General features: G+C 38.6%; 1 protein-coding gene across 1 annotated transcript in view; it reads right to left on the bottom strand.

The window, feature by feature from the left end:
• DCHS2 (dachsous cadherin-related 2) overlaps positions 1-23,455 on the bottom strand; it is a 242,346-nt gene that overhangs the window by 119,527 nt on the left and 99,364 nt on the right. The window contains exon 2 of the mRNA XM_042935252.1: positions 1,631-1,822. Coding sequence (XP_042791186.1) covers positions 1,631-1,822 — 192 coding nt within the window. The remainder of the gene's footprint in view (positions 1-1,630; positions 1,823-23,455) is intronic.

Raw genomic sequence — 23,455 nt, 5'->3', positions numbered from 1 at the left:
AATTATTGAATAAATAAAAAATTATCACAAATTCCCATAAAAGAATACTGTAAGCCAATAAGAACAAATGAACTATTGCTACACACAACAGCCTGTATGATTCTCAGAAATAATGTTTGGCAAAACAATAAAAACACATACTGTATAAATCTATTAGCTGAAAGCTTAAAGTTTAAAGTCAACAGTGATTGTTGTTAGAATCAACAGTGATTAACCTTAAAGGCGGGGGTGAGGGATAAGGAAGAGGCCAAGAGAGGGGCCCTTTCTTCGTCTGCTTCCATGGATGTGTTTATTTTGCAAAAATCTACTAAACTGTACTACAATTTGTGCACCTTTATGCATGCATTTTATATGTCAATTTAAAAGTTTACCATAAGGAAAAAAAGACCTAAGAGTCAAATTGAAGGTGCTTCTACTGAACTAAGTAAGATGAGTCAATATGAACATCAGAAAGACTAATGTCAGCAACGCATGAAACGCATCAAACATAAAAATCCAGGAATTTCATAATTTTATAATTTTATAATTTCAGAGTAGGAAAAAAAATCATCTGTACCCTTTGGGGATAGTAAATGCACCAACTCATTATTCTAAAACTGATAAAGAGAAATAATCAAGCCTTATCTTACCTCTCCTCTACGAATTGTATTTCAGGATAATCAAATAGTTGATGAGAGAACATTCTTAGTAGAGGAATTCCGAATAATAAATGCAAAAGTAATAATAGAATTCAAAAATCACCACATTGTACACCCTAATGGAGTAATGGCATGTGACTGCTGATATAGAATAAGAAGCACACAGTGCCACCTAAATGAACCCAAAGTTAATCAGGGTTCTGGCTTAAAATGCCACTTCATAGAAAATATGATAAAAGAGCACATTAAATAAATCCCAAGGATGTAATCAGTCACATTCAGAATGTGGAGAATTTACGGGAAAATTTTGATTTCTTCCAAAAACAAATACCATCAGAGAAAAGGTAAGCTGCACGGGGGCCAGGGGTGGGGTGGGGGTGGGGGGAGAGTGGACTGCTACAGATTGAAACTCAAGAGATTTGCAATCAAATCAATTTCTGAACTCATTTGGATCTTAATTCAAATAAGCCACCTTTTAAAAGATGTTTTTAGATAATCCAGAAAATTTTAAATGGACTGGGTATTAGATATTATTTTTTAAGTGTACTTATTTATTTTGAGAGATACAGAGAGAGCATGAGCAGGGGAGGGGCAGAGAGAGAGGGAGAGCGAGAACTCCAAGCAGGTTCTGCACTCTCAGTGCAGGGCCTGATGGGGGGCTCGAACTACGAAACTCTGAGACCATGACCTGAGCCTAAATCAAGAGTCGGCTGCTTAACCAACTGAGCCATCCAGACGCCCCAGGATATTAGATATTATAAAGAATTATTGTTAATTTATTGTAGTCATGTTTTTAAAAAGTAATTATCTGTTTCAGATATTATTGAACTACTTATGGATGAAATGATATATAATAATGTCTGGTATTTGCAAAGGAGAGAGGTAGTGATTTATGAAATAAGATTGGCTAATTGATAATCATTGGTACTCTCTGATGTGTACAAAGTGGTTTGCTTTTGAGTATGTTTAAAATTTCATATGTGAACACTTACCCCATCCTTAGCTTTCACCAAGAGGTCATAGGTGGCTGGATCCCTCTCCCTGTCGATGTCTTGAGAAACACAGATTCTCCCATCATGTGGGTCGATCTGGAATGCCTGAGATGTGTCATAGCTTTGGAATCCATCATAAAGAGAATATTCAACAAAGCCATAGAGTTCTGCATCTGCATCAGAAGCTTTAACCTACAAAACAAGAGGGTGATCAGTAAGGAAATGGAAAAGTTAACATTACTTTTCAGTTGGTCATAAATTACTATCATCATTTGCACAACCAAGTAACCCCTACAGCCATTAACAAAGTATAGGCTTCGGTTTTAACTCTCTCCTTTTACCTTCTGTGTGACAGCTCACTTCACCTTCCTCCTCCTTGTCTGAGTTCTCCTTCTCACTTTCCTTTGCCCATTCCTATACTTTCATGTGATCTCTGAAAGTTTGAGATTCTTAAGGTTCAGCCCTTGGTCCTTTGTCTTCTTATTCCTCTCACTGTGCCTCCGTGATCCCATCCAACTTCAAGGGTTTAAAAACATCCATACGCTAACAGTTTGACAACGTATCTGTGGAGTCCCTTTCATATCCAAGCTCTTCAAGCTCTTCAAGCGCCCACCCTTCAGAGCAGCAAGGGAGGGCAGAGAAATTAAGGCAGTAAATGGCATGATTACTAGTAACCTTATCCAGTTGACAGAATTCACCCTGGGGTAGGAGATTTGAGTTTCCAAGCCAGGTTTCCTTCCAGGAACAATGCCCCCATCAGGACCGGTACAGTCATGCACACTGACTACTACACAGAGGCACTACGTCCAGTGGGTGCATGGAAATGAAATCCAGCCCATGTTCGGCTTGCCAAACACTGACGTGGAGCTGCAAATGCCCAGAGGTAAGGATCCCTTTCTCTTTGACCTTAAATACCATTTCTGTTGGCAGTAGTCTTGCGCCCAGTAGAAAAGATGAAGTGACTGAAATTATGAAAGCACGTAATTTATTTATACTAACTGTGGGGATATACAGTGAGAAACACAACAGACTATATTTAACCCAAAACATTTTGAGCTCATAGGCTTGGTATAGTTCTTTTCATTTGCTAACCCTACTAACAGTAACAGCAAACATCTACATAACACTTAAATGAAGCACTTTAAGGGAAGATTAATCAAAAAAAAGGAAGAAAGAAAGAAAGAAAGAAAGAAAGAGAACTATAGTGCTATAGAACAGGTATTATTCTAACTGCTTAACATAGATTTACACTTATAACCTAAAACAAACTCCATTTTACAGACCAGAAAAGTCAGGCTCAGAGAGCTTAAGTAACTTGTCAAAGATCACATAGCTAAAAACTGTCAAAACTGGGACTCAAATCCAGGCAGTTGGACAGCACTTAACTCTAGGTTGAAAAATAAAGTGATATACTTTTTATCAGTACAATATGCATGCAGGAGTTCTACCTTAATTATTATGCTTCCCAAACGAAACCTCATATTAATAACATGTTCAACAATCAATGTTCTCAGTAAGGCTTCCCTTCATTCCCCTCTATCTTGAGCATACAACTGGCATGTGACTTTGGGGGTTCTTTGAGTAGTCTAACACAGTGGTTCTCAATCAGGGTCAAGTCTACCCCCACGAGGACATTTGGCAATGCCATAACTAGGGAGAGGGTTCTATGGCATCTAGTGGGTTGAAGCTAGAGTTGCTACTAATCATCCTATAACCCACAACAAATAATGATCTGGCCCAAAATATCAACAGTGCCTAGGCTGAGAACCACTGCATCTGATGAAACTCAACAACGGGCAATATTAATCCCCTCTTTAATTGCCTTTGTTTTCAACTGATGACACAGTCTTGTAAATTTCTTTTCACTCTTGTCTATTGCATATTCTCTGGCAATATTATTTATTCTGTGCAACCAGCTAACATGTTTGTGAGTTATTCTTCTCATCAGATGGGCTGAACCAGGAAATCCACAAACTTCCCAACTACAAAGAACTAAATTCCAAGTACATTTGGTCTATTCCATTCTGGCAGCTGTTAGTGATTTAGTAGCCTCAAGTTCCCAAAGACACCAAATATATCTTCTAAAAACATATGGTATTCTCAATAATTTTGGCTTGATTAGAAGATAAATACAATGAACCTTAAATTCTAAAACTCATTCTCAGCCTTTAGTAGCACATATTAACAAGTAATTTGGCTTATATAAAGCAAGTTTCCTTATTTCCACTTTGAGACCTTTCTCTCATCTGGACTTTTGGCAAGGCAAAATAGAAAAGTGAAAAGTGGGATAAGAGTACTGATCTCAATTTATGTCAGCAGCTCAGATTCTGATTCTCAGATTCTAAAATAAGAATATATTCCTCCCTAGTTTTACTCAACTTCCTAGAAATACTGATCTAGTATTCTAGAACAACATACTCTACCTACTAGGATTAGGTCTTGAATACCTATAATTAATTTAGCATCTGTATGAGGTCTATATTTTTCAATATCCACTGTCTTACACATAAATGTAGGCAATTTAAATAACAGATAATGGAAAAAGCTTTGCCAAATCTTCAAGAGGAAATCTGATTGGTAAATAAGCTCATTGGGCCTTTTCTTCAGAGACAGATGCTTAAATCAAAGAGAGAAATGTCTTGTCAGTCTATTATCACCACCTTATCGTGCTAATTTTGGGATCAAGGGTAGATCTCAGGGGGATTTTTTTTTTCCTGAATCTACTCAAAGAGCCACATTTCAGCACTTTCAGTGCTCTCCCTGTGTTCTTCATCTTACCCTCAATTTACCTGTTTTAGATTGAGATCAGTCTGGTGAATTTTACTCTAAACTTACTTACAAGAGTTGTTCTCCCTCAGTCTGATTGCTCACAAATTTAACGCAGATATTATAAAAATGCAAAATATTAATATGATATTAAGATTTCATTGATTCCCTTATTACCTTTCTGAAATTAATTTTTTCCACTTCCCTTATATTGATATCTGTAGAGACAAACTGAGAACACTGGCTCTTGGATACATGTTTTTGATGTTCTATAAATGGAATGGATCTATTTGCACTTGACTCACCAGCACAGGCCTCTCGATCTGGGAGGGTCCCTTTTCCAACAACTCGGAAGTTTTCTTGGAGGTTACCTGCCCAGCCATTCACAGTGCTATCCAAAAACCCAAAAGACAACCTAAAGTTATACGGCAACACATTGTCAGCAACATTGTTCTTTACCTACTCCTGGGAAATCCTATCACTGAATTCAGTGACATTGATAGAAAAGCCTGAAAGCCCAATTAAAAACATGAGTGATCCAAACAAAAAATCCTAGAAAAAAAATGGTTGCAAAAAAATGTCTTGTTTAGATAAAATTTCAAATGAAATATCCCATTTTAATTTTCTTATTGTAATTTCCAAAAATTTCTACCATGAGCATATAACAGTTTGCTTGAAGAAACCAAGTTATTGACACAATACGCTCACAAACATAACTTCAAATAGAAAGAAGAAAAAGAAATTACAAAATGACTTTTTAGATTCTAAGTGCTTGGCCAACCACTGATCCCACAGTGAAAACAGGATTATAATATTCCAGTGGAAGTCGGATTCAGCACTGGGGACCACAACAGATGCAATCATGCCACTCTCTGAACACAATTTTGGGAAGTTCACCAATGACTGTGTCTTACCAAGTCTAATAATCAAGGCTCGATCCTTATTTTCTACACAATTCAGCAGCTTTCCATACAGCGCATCATCTCTTCATTGAAACACTATCTCACCAGACGCCTCACTTGACCTCCTTTCAATTTCCTTCACTGACTCTGAATTCTCTTCCTGGCCTCTGAACACTCTAGTGTCCCACAGCTTAGTCCTGAGTCAGCTTCTCTTTTCGATCCACACCCATTGCCTGTGGTGAGTGAATGGTGGCCCCCAAAAGACATGTCCACGTCCTAATCCCTGGAACCTGTGGATATTGCCTTATATGATAGAAGAGTGAATATTACCTTATATTGCAAAACATGGTTAGGTTAAGGATTTTGAGAGCAGCATGTTGTAGATTATCCAGATGAGCCCTTAATCCAAAGACAAGTGCCCTTAGAAGAGAGAGGCAGAGATTGGAGTGATGGGCCACAAATCAGGGAACACCAACAAGCATTAGCAGCTAGAAGAGACATAGAAAGGAGGGGGAGAGGTCCTGAAGGACTTTGGACTTCTAGCCTCCACATCTATGAGTAATAACAATTTCTGTTGTTTTAAGCTAGCAAATTGATGGTTATTTGCTATAGAAGTCCTAGGAAATGAATACACTCCTGAGTGATCTGACCCAGGCCCAATATACTAAACCAACATATGTTTTCCCAATATCGGTATCTTTGTCTTGTGCTCCAGATCCATGCATCATCCTACTACCAATTAGATATCACCTTTCATGTGACTAACAGGCACTTCGAATGTGGTATGTCCAAACAGAACTCCTGATACCTACCACCCGAATCCGCTCTTCTCCCAGTGTTCTGAGTGATGGTATCATCATCCACTTTTTGTAAAGGCAGCCAGAGAGGTACAACTCAAGTGGCATCAAATCATGTCACTCTCCTGCTCAGAACCTTCCAACAGCTTCTCATCGTCACCTCAGTAAAATCACACCCTTTAACTTGACCCTAGCTACTTCCTCTGTCCTTATCTCCCACTACTCTCCAACTCACTCACTCCCTTCTGGATATGCTGGGCTCCTTGATGGTCCCAGAGCCCACTAGCTTGTATAACTTGCCTCCCCATTTCTTTCAAGTTTCTGCAAAGACCACCTAATCACAGAGGCCTTTCCTGATCACGTTATCCAAGAGTGTCACACTCATTTCTGCCATACTCTTTCCTTTTACCCTGTCTTGCTTATCTTCAGAGTCCTTATCTCTATTTTGCACTGCATTATATATTTTTACTTATTTGTTTATTAATTTTCTCTCCTACTGGAATTTACTCTCCAGAGCAAGTATTACACTTATCTTGCCCCCTGTTATCTCTCCAGCATCCATAATGCTAGTGCCTGGTTCATAGTGAGGATGTGTAAGTATTTGTTGCATGAATGAATGAATCTAATATTGCCCATAAAATGCAAGCATGTTTTAGAAATAGCTTTCATGGTCATCCTCCCTATTTTGACCTTGGGAAAAAAACTCATGAGAACAACAACAAGAATGAAAAGATGCTCACCATCACTCATCATCAGAGAAATACAAATCAAAACCACAGTGAGATATCACCTCACCCCTGTCAGAATGGCTCAAATCAAAAACACAAGAAACAAGTGTTGGTGAGGATGTGGAGAAAAGGAACCCTTGTGCACTACCGGTGGGAATGCAAACTGGCGCAGCCACTGTGGAAAACAGTATGGAGGTTTCTCAAAAAATTAAAAATAGAATTACTGTATGATCCAGTAATTCCACTGCTGGATATTTACCCAAAGAATACAAAAATACTAATTCAAAAAGATATATGCACCTCTATGTTTATTGCAGCATTATTTACAATAGCCAAATTATGGAAGCAGCCCAAGTATCCATCAACGGATAAATGGATAAAGAAGATGATATATATTACATATGTATGTATATGTTTGCAATGGGATATTACTCAGATATAAAAAAGAATGAAATCTTGCCATTTGCAACAACATGAATAGATCTACAGAGTATGATGCTAAGTGAAATAAGTCAGTGAGACAAATTCCATAGGATTTCGGTCATGTAGATTTAAGAAACCAAACAAACAAAGAAAAAAAAGAGGCAAGTCCGAAAGAAGACTCTTAGTTATAGAGAACTGAAGTTCACCAGATGGGAGGTGAGTGGGGGGATGGATGAAATACGCGAAGGGAATTAAGAATACACTTATCACGGATGAACACTGAGGACTGTATAGGATTGTTGAATCACTATATTTACACTTGAAATGAACATAACACCGTATGTTAACTATACCGGAACTGAAATTAAAAAGAAAGAAAAGAACAAGAATGAGATAGCTTTGCAGACACTATCATCACTCCTGGGGGCCACACCCTGCCATGCAGCCATGCTCAGCTCCACCACGTTCTTTGACATCCCCATCACCAACGTGCCCTTTGGCCACATCTCCTGAGAGCTGTTTCCAGACAAACTCTCAAAGACAGCAGAAAACTTTCATGCTCTGAGCACTGGGAAGAAGGGATTCAGTTATAAAAGTTCCTTCTTTTAAAAAATTATTGTGGTGTTTATGTGACAGGATGGTGACTTCAAATGCCATAATGGCACTGGCAACAAGTCCATTAAAGGGAGAAATTTGATGATGAGAATTTCATCGAATCATACAGATCGCAGCATCTTGTCCATGGCAAATGCTAGGCCAAATATAAATGGTTCCCAAGAATGCCAAGACGGTATGGTTAGATGGCAATCCTGTGATCTTTGGCAAAGTGAAAAAGAGTACATGAATACTATGGAAACCATGCAACACTTTGCATTTAGGAATGGCAGGACCAGAAAGAAGGTCACCATTGCTCACCGTGGACAACCCTTAATTTTGACTTGCATTTTTTTAAAATTTTTTTTAACATTTATTTACTTTTGAGAAGAGAGAGCACAAGTGGGGGAGGGGCAGAGAGGCAGGGAGACACAGAATCTGAAGCAGGTTCCAGGCTCTGAGCTGTCAGCACAGAGCCCCACGCGGGGCTGGAACTCACAGACTGTGAGATCATGACCTAAGGCTGAAGTCAGATGCTTAACCGACTGAGCCACCCAGGCGCCCCTGACTTGCATTTTATCTTAACCACCAGGCCATTCCTTCTGTTGCTCAGGAGAGTACCCCTCACTTCTATCTGCTTGCAACCTCCTATAATCTTTGTATTCACATGACAATTCCTCGCGTTCCATATTTTCCGTATCCCATTCCAAGTCCTCCTGGACTGCAGAGCTAACTTTATGATTATGGAATAAAATCTAAACAACAGCAACAACAAAAGAGCAAGATATTCCATAAGTCCCATCAAACGCTCACTGAGGAATACTATTTTAATGTCTAAAACACAATCTATTAACCAAGCTATATCATTATAGAATAAAATCCAAAATGCTAAAACCGGCAAAAGAAAAAAAAATTATCTTAAGGCATGTAGAACTATTCAGAGGTTGATAACAGAACTGTATTTTATTTTCACCTCCTAAAATGTATTTTCAGAGAAGCTGACAGAGAAGTTGAATAAACTGAATATCCATTTTCAAGTTACAGTAAAAAAAAAAAAAACAGCAACCTTACTGCTCTGATAACATGTTTTTATTGCTTTAATTGAAGAATGGAATTAAGAAACCACTAATCCTACTATTTGTTGTCCCACCCTCCCCCAAAAAAGCAACCAAAGGAAATTTTGTAAAAGGAGATCTATGGGTGGGGTGAGGGGTAACTTGTCCAATGAGGTATTACAAGTAAACAATTTAAAAAGTGCAATCTAAAAAAAGAATTGGCAAGCAGATCAGTAGAACACAAAAGCAAGACCTGAAACAGATCCTGGTAAACCTAAATTATTTTTATATTACAAAGGAAACATCATAAACCACTGAGGAATGTAGGTTTATCCACATAAGTTGCTAGAAAAATTGGCAAAGTACATGAGGGGAAAATCAAGTTTGATATTAACCTCACATGAAAATAAATTCTACACAGATATGTTAAACGCAAATAATGAAATTGTTTAAAGCACACACACAAAACATAGGGGAATTTTTGGCTGATTCTTACATCGGAAAGAAATTTCAAAACAAAAAAGGATTATAAAACTAAAACACATGGACAAAAATCACAAAGGAAAAAAAATCAATACAACAACTACATAACCATTTAGAATTCCATTATGTCAAAAATACCATACACAAAAAAATTTAAAGGTGAATTAGGCATGATATCTGCAATATATATGTATAGCATATACATATATATATGTGTGTGTGTTTATATACATGTACATACATAAAGGCTAATGTTCTTAATATGGAAATAGGCCTTTAAAAATAACTGACTGGGGCGCCTGGGTGGCTCAGTCAGTTAAGCATCCGACTTTGGCTCAGGACATGAGCTCACGATTCGTGAGTTGGAGCCCTTCGTTGGGCTCTGTACTGACAGCTCAGAGCCTGGTGTCTGCTTCGGATTCTGTGTCTCCCTCTCTCTCTGCCCTTCCCCCACTTGTACACACTCTCTCTCTCTCAAAAATATATAAACATTAAAAAAATGATAATAATGACTTTCCATTATAAAAGAAAAATGGGTAAAGGACAAGAACAAACAAGTCACAGAGATTAACATATATTTAAGATATACAATTCTAGTCATGAAATAAATAAAAATTAAAATAATATTTTTAAAATACTGGCAACCATTAAAGTAATATATTAAGTGGGGCAAGGATGAAATAAATATGTACTCATTTTTAAGCCTGAGAAGTAACTTTGTTCCTCATATATATGAGGTAAACATCCTCCCAAACCCAAAAATATTCATTTCCTTTGACCCACTTAGTACATTTACTTTAAGTTTATTTATTTATTTTGAGAGAGAGAGAGAGAGAGAGAGAGAGAGCGAGCACGCGCACCATCAGCACAGAGCCTGAAGTAAGGCTCAAACTCATAAACCATGAGATCATGACCTGAGCCGAAATCAAGAGTCAGATGCTTAACCAACTGAGTCACCCAGGCACCCCCTCAATATATTTCTAAAAACATTATGTAGACAGCTATTTGTATTAAAGACATATAATGTTGTATTTATTCTACAACCCAAATGTTCAACAATAAAGTTGTTAAATAAATTATAATTCTTTCAAAGATAGAATACAATGTAGCCATGAAGATTGTGTATTTAAAGACACATGTTTAAAAAAAAGTAAAATAAAGACACATGTTTAGTAAAAAAGAAAAAAAGTCAACTAAAAGCTATATATGATATCCCATTTCTGCAAAAAAAAAAAAAATACCCAACATATAGAATAAAAACTAAAAGGAAATAAGCCAGAGCAGGGTAATTTCCAAACCCCATTTTAAGAGGCTAGAATCACCTGGATATCAAAACCAGTCAAGGACACTATAAGAAAAGAAAATTATAGGCCATTATCTCTGATGAACATAGATGCAAAAATCCTCAAAAAAATATCAGCAAACCAAATTCAATTAGTACATTAAAAGGAACATACACCATGATCAAGTGGGATTTATTCCAGGGATCCAAGAATGGTTAAACATCTGAAAATCAATAAATATGATATACTACATTAACAAAACTAAGTATAAAAATCATCATCTTCTCAATAGATGTAGAAAAAGCATTTGACACAATCCAACATCTAGTCATTATAAAAACTCTCAACAAAGTGGGTGTAAAGGGAATGTACCTCAACACAATTAAAAGCCATATATGACAAGCCTACAGCCAACATCATACTCAATGAAGGCTTTTCCTATAAGATCAAAAGTAAGACAAGGATGCCCACTCTTGCCACTTTTATTTAACATAGTACTGGAAGTCCTACCCAGAGCAATTAGGCAAGTAAAAGAAATAAAAGGCACCAAATCAAAAAGGAAGAAGTAAAACTATCTCTTGCATATCACATGATATTATATATAGAAAATCCATAGTCTACCAAAAAATATTGTTAGAACTAATAAATGAATTTGGGGAAGTTGCAGGATACAAAACCAATATTAAAAAATCTATTTAGCATCAATACAGTAATAATGAACTATCAGAAACAGAAATTTAAAAAAAAAATCCCATTTACAATGGCATCAAAAAGAATAAAATACCTAGTAATATATTTACCCAAGGAGCTAAAATATCTGTATACCGAAAACTATAAAACATTGATGAAAGAAATTGAAGAAAATATAAACAAATCGAAAGATATTCCATGCTCATGGGTTGGAAGAATGAATATTGTTGAAATGTCCACACTACCCAAAAGAAGCTATATATGCAATGTAATCCTAATGGCATTTGTCACAGAAATAGAACAATCCTAAAATTTGTATGTGACCACAAAAGACGCTGAAGAGCTAAAACCATCTTAAGAAAGAAAAACATAGCTAGAGGCATCACACTTGCTGATTTCAAACTATAATACAAAGCTATAGTAATCACAACAGTATGGAATTGGGCTTTAAAACACACAGAAAGGTAAGTGAGACAGGACAGAGAGCCCAGAAATAAACCCACATATATATGGTCAATTAATTTATAACAAAGGAGCCAAGAATATATAATGGTGTTGGAAAAACTGGACAGCCATATATGAAAAAGAGTGAAACTGGACCATTATCTTATATCACACAAAATCAAATCAAAATGAATTAAAGACTTGAACATAAAACCTGAGACTATAAAACTCCTAGAAAAAAAAAAACATAATGGGTAAGCTCCTGTACATCAGTCTGGCAATGATTTTTTGGATCTGATGCCAAAAGCAAAGGCAACAAAAGTAAAAATAAAGCTAATATTATATTAAAGTAATAAGCTTCTGCATAGGAATGCAAACCATCCACAAAATGAAAAGGAAACCTACAGAATGGAAGAAAATATTTGCAAATTATATATCCGATAAGGGGTAAATATCCAAAATATTAAAAAAAAAACTCATACAACTCAACTTCAAAAAACAAAAAAAAAAAGAAAAGACAGAGGATCTGAATAGACATTTTTCCAAAAAAGACTCATAGACAGCCAACAGGCACTTTTCGAAGGTGCTCAACATCACTAATCATCAGGGGAATGCATATCACAATCACAACTAGATGGCAGTTCACACCTGTTAGAATGGCTATCAAAAGACAAGAAATAACAAGGGGTGGCAAGAATATGGAGAAAAGGGAAACTTCACACACTGTTGGTGGGAATGCAAACTGGTACAGCCACTATGAAAAACAGCGTGGAGATTCCTCAAAAAAATTAAAAATAGAACTGCCATATAGTCCAGAAATCCCGCTTCTGAGTATGTACCCAAAGAGAATCAGTATCTTGAAGAGGTACCTGCACTCCCACATTCATTACAGCATTATTTACAGTAGGCAGAATATGGAAACAACCTAAGTTTATCAACAGATGAATGGATAAAAAAGATGTGGTGTATATATACTCAGTGGAGTATTCATCATGAGAAAGAAGGAAATCCCACCATGTGCCACAACATGGATGGACCTGGAGGACATTATGCTAAGTGAGATAAATCAGACAAAAACAAATACTGCGTGGGATCACTTATATGTAGAATTTTAAAAAGAGACAAACTCCTAGAAACAGAGAGTAGAAAATTGTTTGCCAGGAGCTGGGGCAGGCGTAGAGAAATAGGAAAAGGTTGGCTACAAAACTACAATTACAGCTATAAAAAATACAACTTTCAGCTACAAAGTGAATCAGGTTTGAGGATCTAATGTAAAACACTGGGACTGTAGTTGATAACACTGTATTGCATCATTGAAATTTTCTAAGAGACTAGAACTAAGTGTTCTCACCAAAAAAAGCAGGGGGTAGGGCGGTGGGTAGGGAGTAAATATGTGAGGTGGTGAACGTATTAATGAATTAGATGGGGGAAATCTTTTCACAATGTGTATGTATACCAAATCACCATGCTATACACTTTAAATATCTTATAATTTTAGGGGCGCCTGGGTGGCTCAGTCGGTTGGGCATCCGACGTCAGCTCAGGTCATGATCTCGCAGTTTGTAAGTTCGAGTCTTGCATCAGGCTCTGTGCTGACAGCTCAGAGCCTGGAGCCGGCTTCGGATTCTGTGCCTTCCTCTCTCTGCCCCTCCCCTGCTCACGCTCTGTCTCTTTCAATAATAAATAAACGCTAAAAATTTTTTTAAAAAATTGTAAATATCTTACAATTTTATATGTTCATCATACATCAATAAAGCTAAAGTTATATAGAAAATAATCCAAATACTAAGTAATGTAACATGGGGAATAAGTGATTTTTGTTTTCATTCAATTTTTTGTCCTCATTTTTATAAATACAGTTTTATGGTATAATATTATGAAAAAGCTGAGCATCAAAACTACTGAACTAAAAAAAAAATGTAGTTGATAAGTATTTGCCATCCATTTATTCAGCTATTTGCAAGTGAAGCCTCTCCTACTCATTCTTAAAAACCAACCAAGTACAGTCATATAAGGGTCACAGGCCCAGGGCATCACTGACCTCTGAAGGTTATTTACAAACTTTTCTGTAAAAGGCTAGATAATAAATATTTTAGGTTTTGCAGGCCATAAGGCCTCTGTTCCAAGTATTTAACTCTGCTATTTTAACACAAAAGAACCATAAATACTATGTAAATGAATGGCCCTTTTCCAATAAAACTTATTTACAAACACCAAAATTTGAATTTCATGTAATTTTCACTGTTATGAAATGTTATCTCTCTCTTTTTTTCCCAATCATTTAAGGGCACCTGCGTGGCTCAGTCAGTTAAGCATCTGACCCTTAACTTCAGCTCAGGTCATGATCTTATGGTTTGTGAGATTGAGCCCCCAGCATTGGGCTCAGCACTGATGGCACAGAGCCTGCTTGGGATTCTCTCTCTCTCTCTCTCTCTCTCTCTCTCTGCCCCTCCCCTGCTTGTGCTCTCTGTCTCAAAATAAATATATAAACTTTAAAAAAAGAATATTTAAAAAAATATAATGACCCTAGCGAGACAAGGGCTCTCTTAGCATACTGTAATAGGTAGTCTGGGGGGCATTACCTGCTCCCCGTCATGAGAGATGTCTGAACATTCCTTGGGTATTTCCCAGCTTTCCAAGGTAGATCAAGGCCTTCTTCCTCCCCTCCACCTCAAAACTAGAATTATCCCTCTTCCACTCCAGAAGCAAAAAGGATGGATCAGAGAATGATAAAAGCCAAGTTTGCGAGAAGCGTTAGGTGCTAAAGAAGAAGATTAAAAATTGAAAAGACTGACAGACTGAGGCAAAGCGCTGCTTCCCCAGGAGAGTGGCCACATGCAAATGGGAACAAAGACCAGGCCAGAGGACAGGGTAATGAGCAGCTAGTGTAGAAGCACATGCCTGACTTCTCACCACTCTCTTGATATGGTAAGGGTTTCACAGCATTGAAGGAATTAAAGTACAAAGGGGACTTTACATGCTTTGGGGTTCTGTGTGTGTTCACCAGCAGAGGAAGAAAAGCAGACACAGCTTCTCTGCCATCATCTCTATTCCTTCAGCATGAAAAACAGGTGAAAGGGACGGGCCATGTGGAGCCACCTGACCTGCTGAAAGGTAAGGCTCACTTCCTCTTGACCAATTCCTAACTCGAGAGGACACCACCATGCAGAGTTACATAAATATTACTATTTCCAGAGAAAATAAAAATCTGAAGAGCATGCCCCAAACTCCTAACAGGTGTTCTCTCTTGGGATGCAATCATGGTGAACGTTCACTTTTTAAATGACGTTCTTTTGTAAACAATGTTTTCTATTGAGCATGCTTTGGCTTATGTATAAAGCTTCTATGTTGTATGACTTTTGAGGGCCACCCTCTCTCCACTGCACCCACAAAGGACACCCTGAAAGGCCAGAAAAGTCTAGAAAGGGGAACCAGTTGTTAGAGTCTTTCAAAGGATTCATGTTAAACGTTAAATGTTATTTCAGCCAGCCCTGGCTTAGTTAAACGAGGGCTTAGAAGTACAGAGCGCACATGCAGAAGAAAGGCCTCTGTGTCTTTCCATTTCAGAACATATTCCGAGTATATGCCTGCGTCTTAATTTTTGGCAGCCATCCTTTTTTTGTTGTTGTTACTATTTTTCCACACTTTATTTTTATTTACATCCAGGAGTAAATCTTCTAAAGACTTCATGAAATTTTTTTTTTTATTAAACTTGTTTCATAATGATACTCATAGATGAGTGGATGCAATAAGTATGCACTTTTAAGAAATGTTATTTTCAAAATTCTTAGCTTCTTAAAAATACAAAGGAAAGCAAGCAAGCAAGCATCTCATTCTGGGGCACCTGGGTGGTTCGGTCGGTTAAGCATCCGGCTCTTGATTTCAGCTCAGGTCATGATCTCATGGTTCATGGGTTCGAGCCCTGAATCAGGCTCTGTGCTGATAGTGCAGAACCTGCTTGGGATTCTCTCTCTCCCCCATCCCCCTCTCAGTCCCTCCTTCTATTTGTGCTCTATCTCTCTCAAAATAAATAAATAAACTTAATTTTTTTTTTTTTTGAAAAGAAAAGAAAGCATCTCATTCTCTTTGGGGAATGACTATCATAAATTAGAATCACGTGACTTTTCTCTCTGTTTTAAGTTTATTTATTATAAGAGGGAGAGAGAGCAGGGGAGGGGCAGAGGGGCAGAGAGAGAGAAAGGGAGGGAGACAGAGAATCCCAAGCAGGCTCCACACTGTCAGCACAGAGCCCCACTCAGGGCTTGAGCTCATGAACTGTGAGATCATGACCTGAGCTGAAACCAAGAGTCTAGAGGTTTAACTGACTCAGCCACCCAGGTGCCATATGACTTTTGTCTTTTAAATGTACCTCTCCTGCATATGTTTTGTAAAACAAAGAGGTCCACTAAATTTATACACAGAGGGTCTTCCCAGTAGAAGGGAGCATTCTCAGATATAAACACAAACAGGTGCACTCTAAACTCCAAGTGGGCCCATGGATTTGAAGAGTCCTAATGAAAAGACAAAAAGTGGGAAGGCAAACTGAGCAAGTCCACAGTCTGTATTAAACTTAAGGCCATAAGTTCCAGTATGACCCCTAAGTTACTCAAACACAATTAACTGCTGTTTTCACACCTGCAAAAGCATCACAATCACAGTCGGCAAGTGTTAAGGTCTGGAAACTTAGATTCCACTTAGCAGCTTTGCTTTCCAGGAGGAAAAGAGAAGGCAGTGTGTGCAGACCCAAGGGAAGCCTGGGCTGCACTGCTCTGCCTCCCTGCGCTGATGCACTCATTGTTACAGAGCTGTATAAGCATATCATAAGCATACTGTTTAGGAGATCCCCTACTACACATCAGTGTTCCCTTTATAAAGACCCTACAGGAAAACAATTTCCCAAGGCTTTAGTTCCAGAAAAGTCAATGCTTCTTCTCCTGAGCAGCAGTAACGTTTCTAACTCGGTGACTACAAGAATCCTTGTCACTACAGCTTTCATGTGTGTGCATGATCTTGACCTTGCGGACTCTACTCCCACGTACTAAATTCGTCCTGGCTTCCTCCTACTATGCCACTTCATATTCCTTTTGCCCTGCTTTCCTTAATTTTATCTTTCTGAATCTCATACAGTTATGTTAGTAGCTTCCTATTCTTTTTTTAATTAGGTGGAATAGAAAATACATTAACTTAATAAAGACCGTCCTACAGAAATAGATGCTATAAGCAAAACATATGATGGATAACTGACCAAGGAATGCAAACTTAAGAGATAGAGGCCAAAAAAGGCCAAAGGATCACTCCAACCAACCAGCTAAAATGAATTAAGTGCACAACCTCTTCCTTGCAAATGGAGCCTCCCTAAGTCATTCACATAGCTGTTGAATGCAGCCCACAATGTTCCAATGACCACTTGGGCTTGAAAGCTTTGGGCTGGGGACATGCTTGTCCCCAACTGGCCTCATATTTTAACACATATGCAAATGAGACAGGATGAGGACAGTAAATGCTTATTTAAAAAACAAGCCATGAGTCTTCATATAATCGTTGAATCATGCAATCATTTAACTGATAATCTTTTAACTCATGTTGACATAATCACCATGTTTTGCATATCCCAAGGCCACAAGTGCCAAGTAAGTGCTGACTGGTTACGTCTAAAAGAAACCTTTCAGCAAAAAAGAAGCATTTTCCTGCCAAGGTGTGCTACAGCATTTTTCATTATGGCATATGCCAGTCTAAACTTTCCGGTTTCCCAGAAATGTCCTACTAGTCCTCTCCTCTACCATTTCAGCCCTGAATTGAACATGCTCCTCTCTGTGAGGTCTAAGAAGCCCCAGCTCACCACTCCCAGAGCATATCCAGGGACACTCCAAATTAATTATATCACAGTTTAGTGGTGTCTCCACAAGGGCGAGGAGACATTCTTCAGATGGCCTCATTTGTATTCCCAGGCTGGTACCACTCATTAAACACATACAGAAATAGTCTTGATGTGCATAGGGGATAATTCCTTGGTCTCGGGTATATCCATACTCAAAAATTTAAGAGTCAATCTAAGAAAGATTGATCACATAATTAAAAACACAGCTTTTATATCCATGATATATTCATCCATTAATTCTCTCACAAGTCACAGGCACAGGGGTGGCGAAGAACAGGAGGTGGAAGAGGTGGAAAGACCTACTCACATTTCTCTCTTGCTGCTCCATAACTGTTATTAATGCAGGGGGCCAGAGTCCAGGAAGGCATAAGGACTGCCAACCTCTTACTCCAGGCCAGACGATACAGTGCAGCAAATTTCATTCTTGAAATGGAATGTACTTAAGTCAGCACTATTCCACTTGTAAAGAAATGAAATATCAAGGCAAGGCAGTGGTATTACAGCTATTGGTTAAGCACAAGGCTTCTTTCCGGGCAGACTAGCTTTGAAACCTGCTTTTCCCTCTTGGCACCTCAATGATCTTGAGCAGTAACTAATTTAATTTCTCAGTGCCTCAATTTTACAAAAAGGAAATAACATATCTGTAGGCATGCTTTTAACCAAAACATCTTGAACTCAGTAACTACCAAAACTCAACCAAAACATCGTAAACAATAAGAATATTTATTATTCCCCTCGTCAAGAAGTCCAAGGGCGAGAGGATTCCAGGACTGGTTAATTCGGCAGCTCAATGATCTCATTCAGGTTTTGAGTCCTTACACCTCATTTCCTCCCCTCCCTGCCACCAGACTTGGTCCAGCTTGGGCTTGGTCCTCACTTTGGACCAAGTTTGCTGTTGGATGCCATACATTACTCACCAATGATCATATGCAGAGGTAGAAAGAAGAACATGTTTGCCTTGCATCCATGTTTTAGAGCCAGGAACCTCTTCTTAGAAGTTCCTACTAGCTCTTCCCTCAAGTTTCAAGACAGCATGGCTTGTACAGACTTAACCAATTATTTGGCAAGGCAACTCAGAATATTATCATTTGTTTAGACCGATTATAATTCACTCCTAGAGGAAGGATTGGGGAAAGGCAAACAAGGAAATGCCCTTTTTGAGAGTGAAAGAAGCAGGCACTGTGTGCCAAGGATGAAGGGATTAATAAGACTGTTGGATAGGGGGCACCTGGGTGGCTCAGTGGGTTAGGAATCTGACTTCAGCTCAGGTCATGATCTTGCAGTTTGTGAGTTTGAACCCCACGTCAGGCTCTGGGTTGACACTTGGAGCCTGTTTCAGATTCTGTGTCTCCTTCTCTCTCTGCCCCTCCCCTGCTCACGCTCTGTCTATTTCTCAAAAATAAATAAAGATCTAAAAAAAAAACTTGTTAGATAGCCAACAAGCCGGCTCTGCCATCCTATTTCATGGGACTGTTGTGGAGCTTTAAATGAGATAATGTGGGTAAAGCTCCTAAAAATCCTTAAAAAAAAAAAACAGTTAGCTTTTATATTATTAAGAGCATTATTAATGACATCTATGAGTAACACATAGTCTTTCTACACTGTGTTCATAATCCATTTATTTAAATACAAAGATGCTTAACACTTCCTTGTATAGTCCACTTTGAAAATCTGATGAACATTTTTGCTAACATAACATGCACCTTCAGATGCTTCCAATCTATCCTCATAGCCCCCTGGATTATTCCATCTCAACTGTGGTCTTCCCTCTGCAAAGAGAGGGACCATTTCTATGTTGTTCACTGCCCAGCATGGCATTTGGTCCAGCAGAAGCACTCAATAAAAGCCCCTGCTCTCCTAGAAACATTTTCTTCTCATGGACCAAGTTTTATTGGTATACCCAGAAGTTTATCATTTTTTTTTTCTGAGAGAGTGAAAGCAGGGGAGGGACAGAGAGAGAGGCAGACAGAGGATCCAAGCAGGCTCCACACTGCCAGTGCAAAGCCCGACGCGGGGCTTGAACCCAAGAACCGTGAGATCATGACCTGAGCCATAGTCGGATACTTAACTGACTGAGCCACCCAGGTGCCCCAGATGTTTATCAGATTTAAATGATGAGCTAAAGCCTTTCCAAAGCACAAGCAAACTTTCTTTCCAATGCAGAGTAGTTACAGGACTATCACAGAAAGCAATGCCAGGGTGGGCTGTCTTGAAAAGTATTCAAATATCCTTGATGGAGAAAAGCAGACGAGTTAAGAAGGAAAGTTAAAGAATGGATCAGAGGACAAAGAGGAATTATGGTAATAAGAGTTGCTAAGAAGAAAGAGTACATAAACTGAAAACACTAAGGTTTATTAACTAAATGTTTCTTTATGCATGAAGAGTACACGAACATTTCAATGTGTTTTCATTTGACTTAAAAAATTGAGGAGTTATTCAAGGGAAGAATTCTTATTACCATTTTATAGTTTAGAAAATTGGGTGAGGTAAACATTTGTCATTTTTGTGGTTATATAGCATCCTGAGTTTAGGAGAAAAAATTGAACACAATCAGCTGAGGTCTCTGGGATTTTCTGTTCAGATTTGGTCTACCTTAGGAATACTGGAATTCTAAGTTCTATGTCTGTCTGTTAAATCTTTATCCTCAGCACGGAGAAGAGTATCTGGCACATAACAGATATTCAGTAATTATGGAAGAAAGGAGGGAGGAGGGAAGGGAATGAAGGGGAGGGGTGGGGAGGGAAGAGAATGGAGGGGAGGGGTGGGTAGGGAAGGATGGAAGGAAATGGAGGAGAGGGGTGGGTAGGGAAGGATGGAAGGAAATGGAGGAGAGGGGTGGGTAGGGAAGGATGGAAGGAAATGGAGGTGAGAGATGGGGAGGGGAGGAAGAAGAAAGGGAATAATCCCTGCTCTCTGGGACCCACAGTAAGGGGCCTGCCTATGCAAGATAGGTAGGTCTTCAGTTTCCATGCCTATCTGGTAATGCTGTTGAATTCAGGGGTGAGGTATTAGCAAGCCCACTTGGCCACTGGTCTAGAAGCCCCTTCTCTAATCAGCTTTGAAAGTAATAATGATGACATTATAATCCCCATTTGTTGAAGACTGAAATCTCTTAATTTCCCTGAATTCAGAAAGATAAAAGTGTTTATTGATCCACCAATGCCAACATTTTACATTCAAAGCTTTCATGGTGTCCCTAACCCACCTTTATAACTTATTTTCTTTTACTTCACTTGTAATGCCTGTATTCCATCAAAATTCACAATCCACAATCCACCGTATGTTTCACATACTCCTTGCTTCAGGCTTTGCCTCATTTTGTACTCTCTGCATGGATTCCTTCCCCATCCACTTTAATATGATCAAATCATACTCATAATTCATTCGTTTATCTGAATGCAAAGGCCCAATGCAATTGCTACCTCTTGCAAGAAGCCTTCCCTGATGCACTCAGCTGAAGTAGTCTTCCCTTCCACTGAACTACCATAGCCACTTACCTGTCTCATTCTTATGATACCAACCATTCACTATTTGATTTATCTGTATGTCTTAAACCTTCCTCCCATCACGTCTTTAAACAAGATCTTAAAGCACTGGTAGGAACCGAATAGCCTAAGAGAAGACGAAGATATTCTTGGTGAAATAAACAACTTGAGCAAAAAAGTAAGAGCCATGCTCTCTACCCCAAGTCTGTGTGGAGTGGAGGAGGCATAGAGGCAGGTCATATAAACCAAGAGTAGACAAGGACGTTGCACTATGAATGTAGAACATGCAGTCAAATGTGTACTTTAACGACCCTGGAAAGTCCATAAAAATTGAGATAAGGAAGGGACATAAAAGGTTATCTGAATGAATATTTACTAGGCAAAAAAAGTAAGCAACATATTCTACCACATCTATGATTTGGACTAGGACTTAATGACTTGTTACTTTCTCTATTTCTGTTTTCAACATCTTGCATAAATTAAGTCAAAAGTCTGAAATTAGGGTTGTCTAAGTCTAGGACGCCTGTTCTCCATTCAAGAAGAGAACCCATTTATATTCCTGAAAGTGGCTCAATTTAGGATATGGGCTCCATTTAAATAAAATATTGTATCATATAAAATAAAAACAGTTCACTTACACTTCCTAGGATTCTTACCAAATACATTCTGCTTTTTCACAAAATTGTGGCAACCCTTTTATGAGGTACTGTGCCTCATGGTAACCCACTATTCTACTCTCTGTTTCTATGTATTCAGCCTTTTTTAGATCCCACATATAAATGAGATCATGCAGTTTTCTTCTTTCTGTGACTGGCTTATTTCAGTTAGCATAATGTCCTCCAGCTGCATCCATGTTCTTGCAAAATGCAAGATCTCCTACTGTTTTAAGGCTGAATAATCCAAGATCTATGTCCCCACAAGGCTTTATACTATGATCAATGGATATCTGTTGGTTTGATTTTAATTTCATTTAAAAAAAAAAAAGCATTACATAAGATAACTTTTCTCTATGCCCTAAAGAATTGAGGTACTAAATAGGAGTTTGAATCCTGGTCCAGCATTTACTAATTGTGTCAAATGGGAGTGACAGCCACTTCCAGGGGCAAAGGTCAAGGTTCAATGAAATAATGTGCCCCCAACGCCTGACATGTAATAAGCTCAGTAAAACTTAGTTATCATTATTACCAGCTCTCACTTCCCTGCCCATCCTCAATGTCTTTATCTGTCCCACCTCCAGCCCTTCTGTTGTTACACCATGTGACTCAGTAATTCTCAGCCACACGCCTAAGACATCACGGTAGGGCTCAACAATGAGGCATGTCTAAATACTGCGCTCATGATATAGAATAGCTTCCCAAGTTCTTGAATAATTTGGAAAAAAAGTGTTCTTGGATGCCACTCCTTATAAGGACGCCCCTACGATGATGCCACTCCCAACCACTCTCATTCCAATGAGCACCCAAGTAGGACACCCCCAAATGGACTGTGAGCCCCAATCACTAAAGCCATATAAATTTACTATATAAGAAGTTTAATTCTCCAGTCCTATTCAAAACGAAGGCTGGGGTCTAGACATGCATCTAGATGTATCTAGATGTGCACACCCAAACTCATTAAGGTATTCTACAGATGGGCCCCAACTTCAGATGCTTCAACTTAGGACTCTTCAACTTTACGGGGTACAAAAGTGATACACATTCAACAGAAACCATACTTTGAATTTATCCTTGCCTAGTGATACGCGGTATGACACTCTCAGGATGCTGGGCATTGGCAGGTCCATGCCAGCCATGCCATGACAAAGGGTATACAGCCGATACGCTTGCAACTATTCTGTACCCACACCTTCGTTCCGTTTGTCGCTTTCAGTATGGCGCTCAATCAATTGCATGAGATATTCAACATTGTGCCTAAAATAGGCTTTGTGTTGGATGATTTTCCCAGCTGTAGGCTAACGTAAGTGCTATGAACATGTTTAAGGTAGGCAAGGCTAAGCTATGATGTTTGGAGGTTAGCTGTATTAAATGCATTTTCAACTTACAGTATTTTCAAACTGCAATGAGTTTATTGAAATGCAACCCCATCAAAAGTCGAGGAAGACCTAAATTTAATAGAGGTAATTCATTACAGGTCTTACTTTGTGGAGCAAAACACTGGCAGATGCTATAGGACTTTTTTTTTTCTTTAACATCATCAAATTCTTGGTCAGGACTCCCCTCTCCACTCCCGCCTCCTTCCCACTAGGTCCAAGGGGAATAGGAAACAGACTTACTTTCCCCTTTATCAGCATAAGCCCT

The sequence above is a fragment of the Panthera leo genome, chromosome B1, assembly GCF_018350215.1.
Source record: "Panthera leo isolate Ple1 chromosome B1, P.leo_Ple1_pat1.1, whole genome shotgun sequence".
In the NCBI taxonomy this organism is placed as follows: domain Eukaryota; kingdom Metazoa; phylum Chordata; class Mammalia; order Carnivora; family Felidae; genus Panthera; species Panthera leo.
Note: the sequence above shows the minus strand (reverse complement) of the source record. Positions and strands in the feature narration are given on the sequence as shown.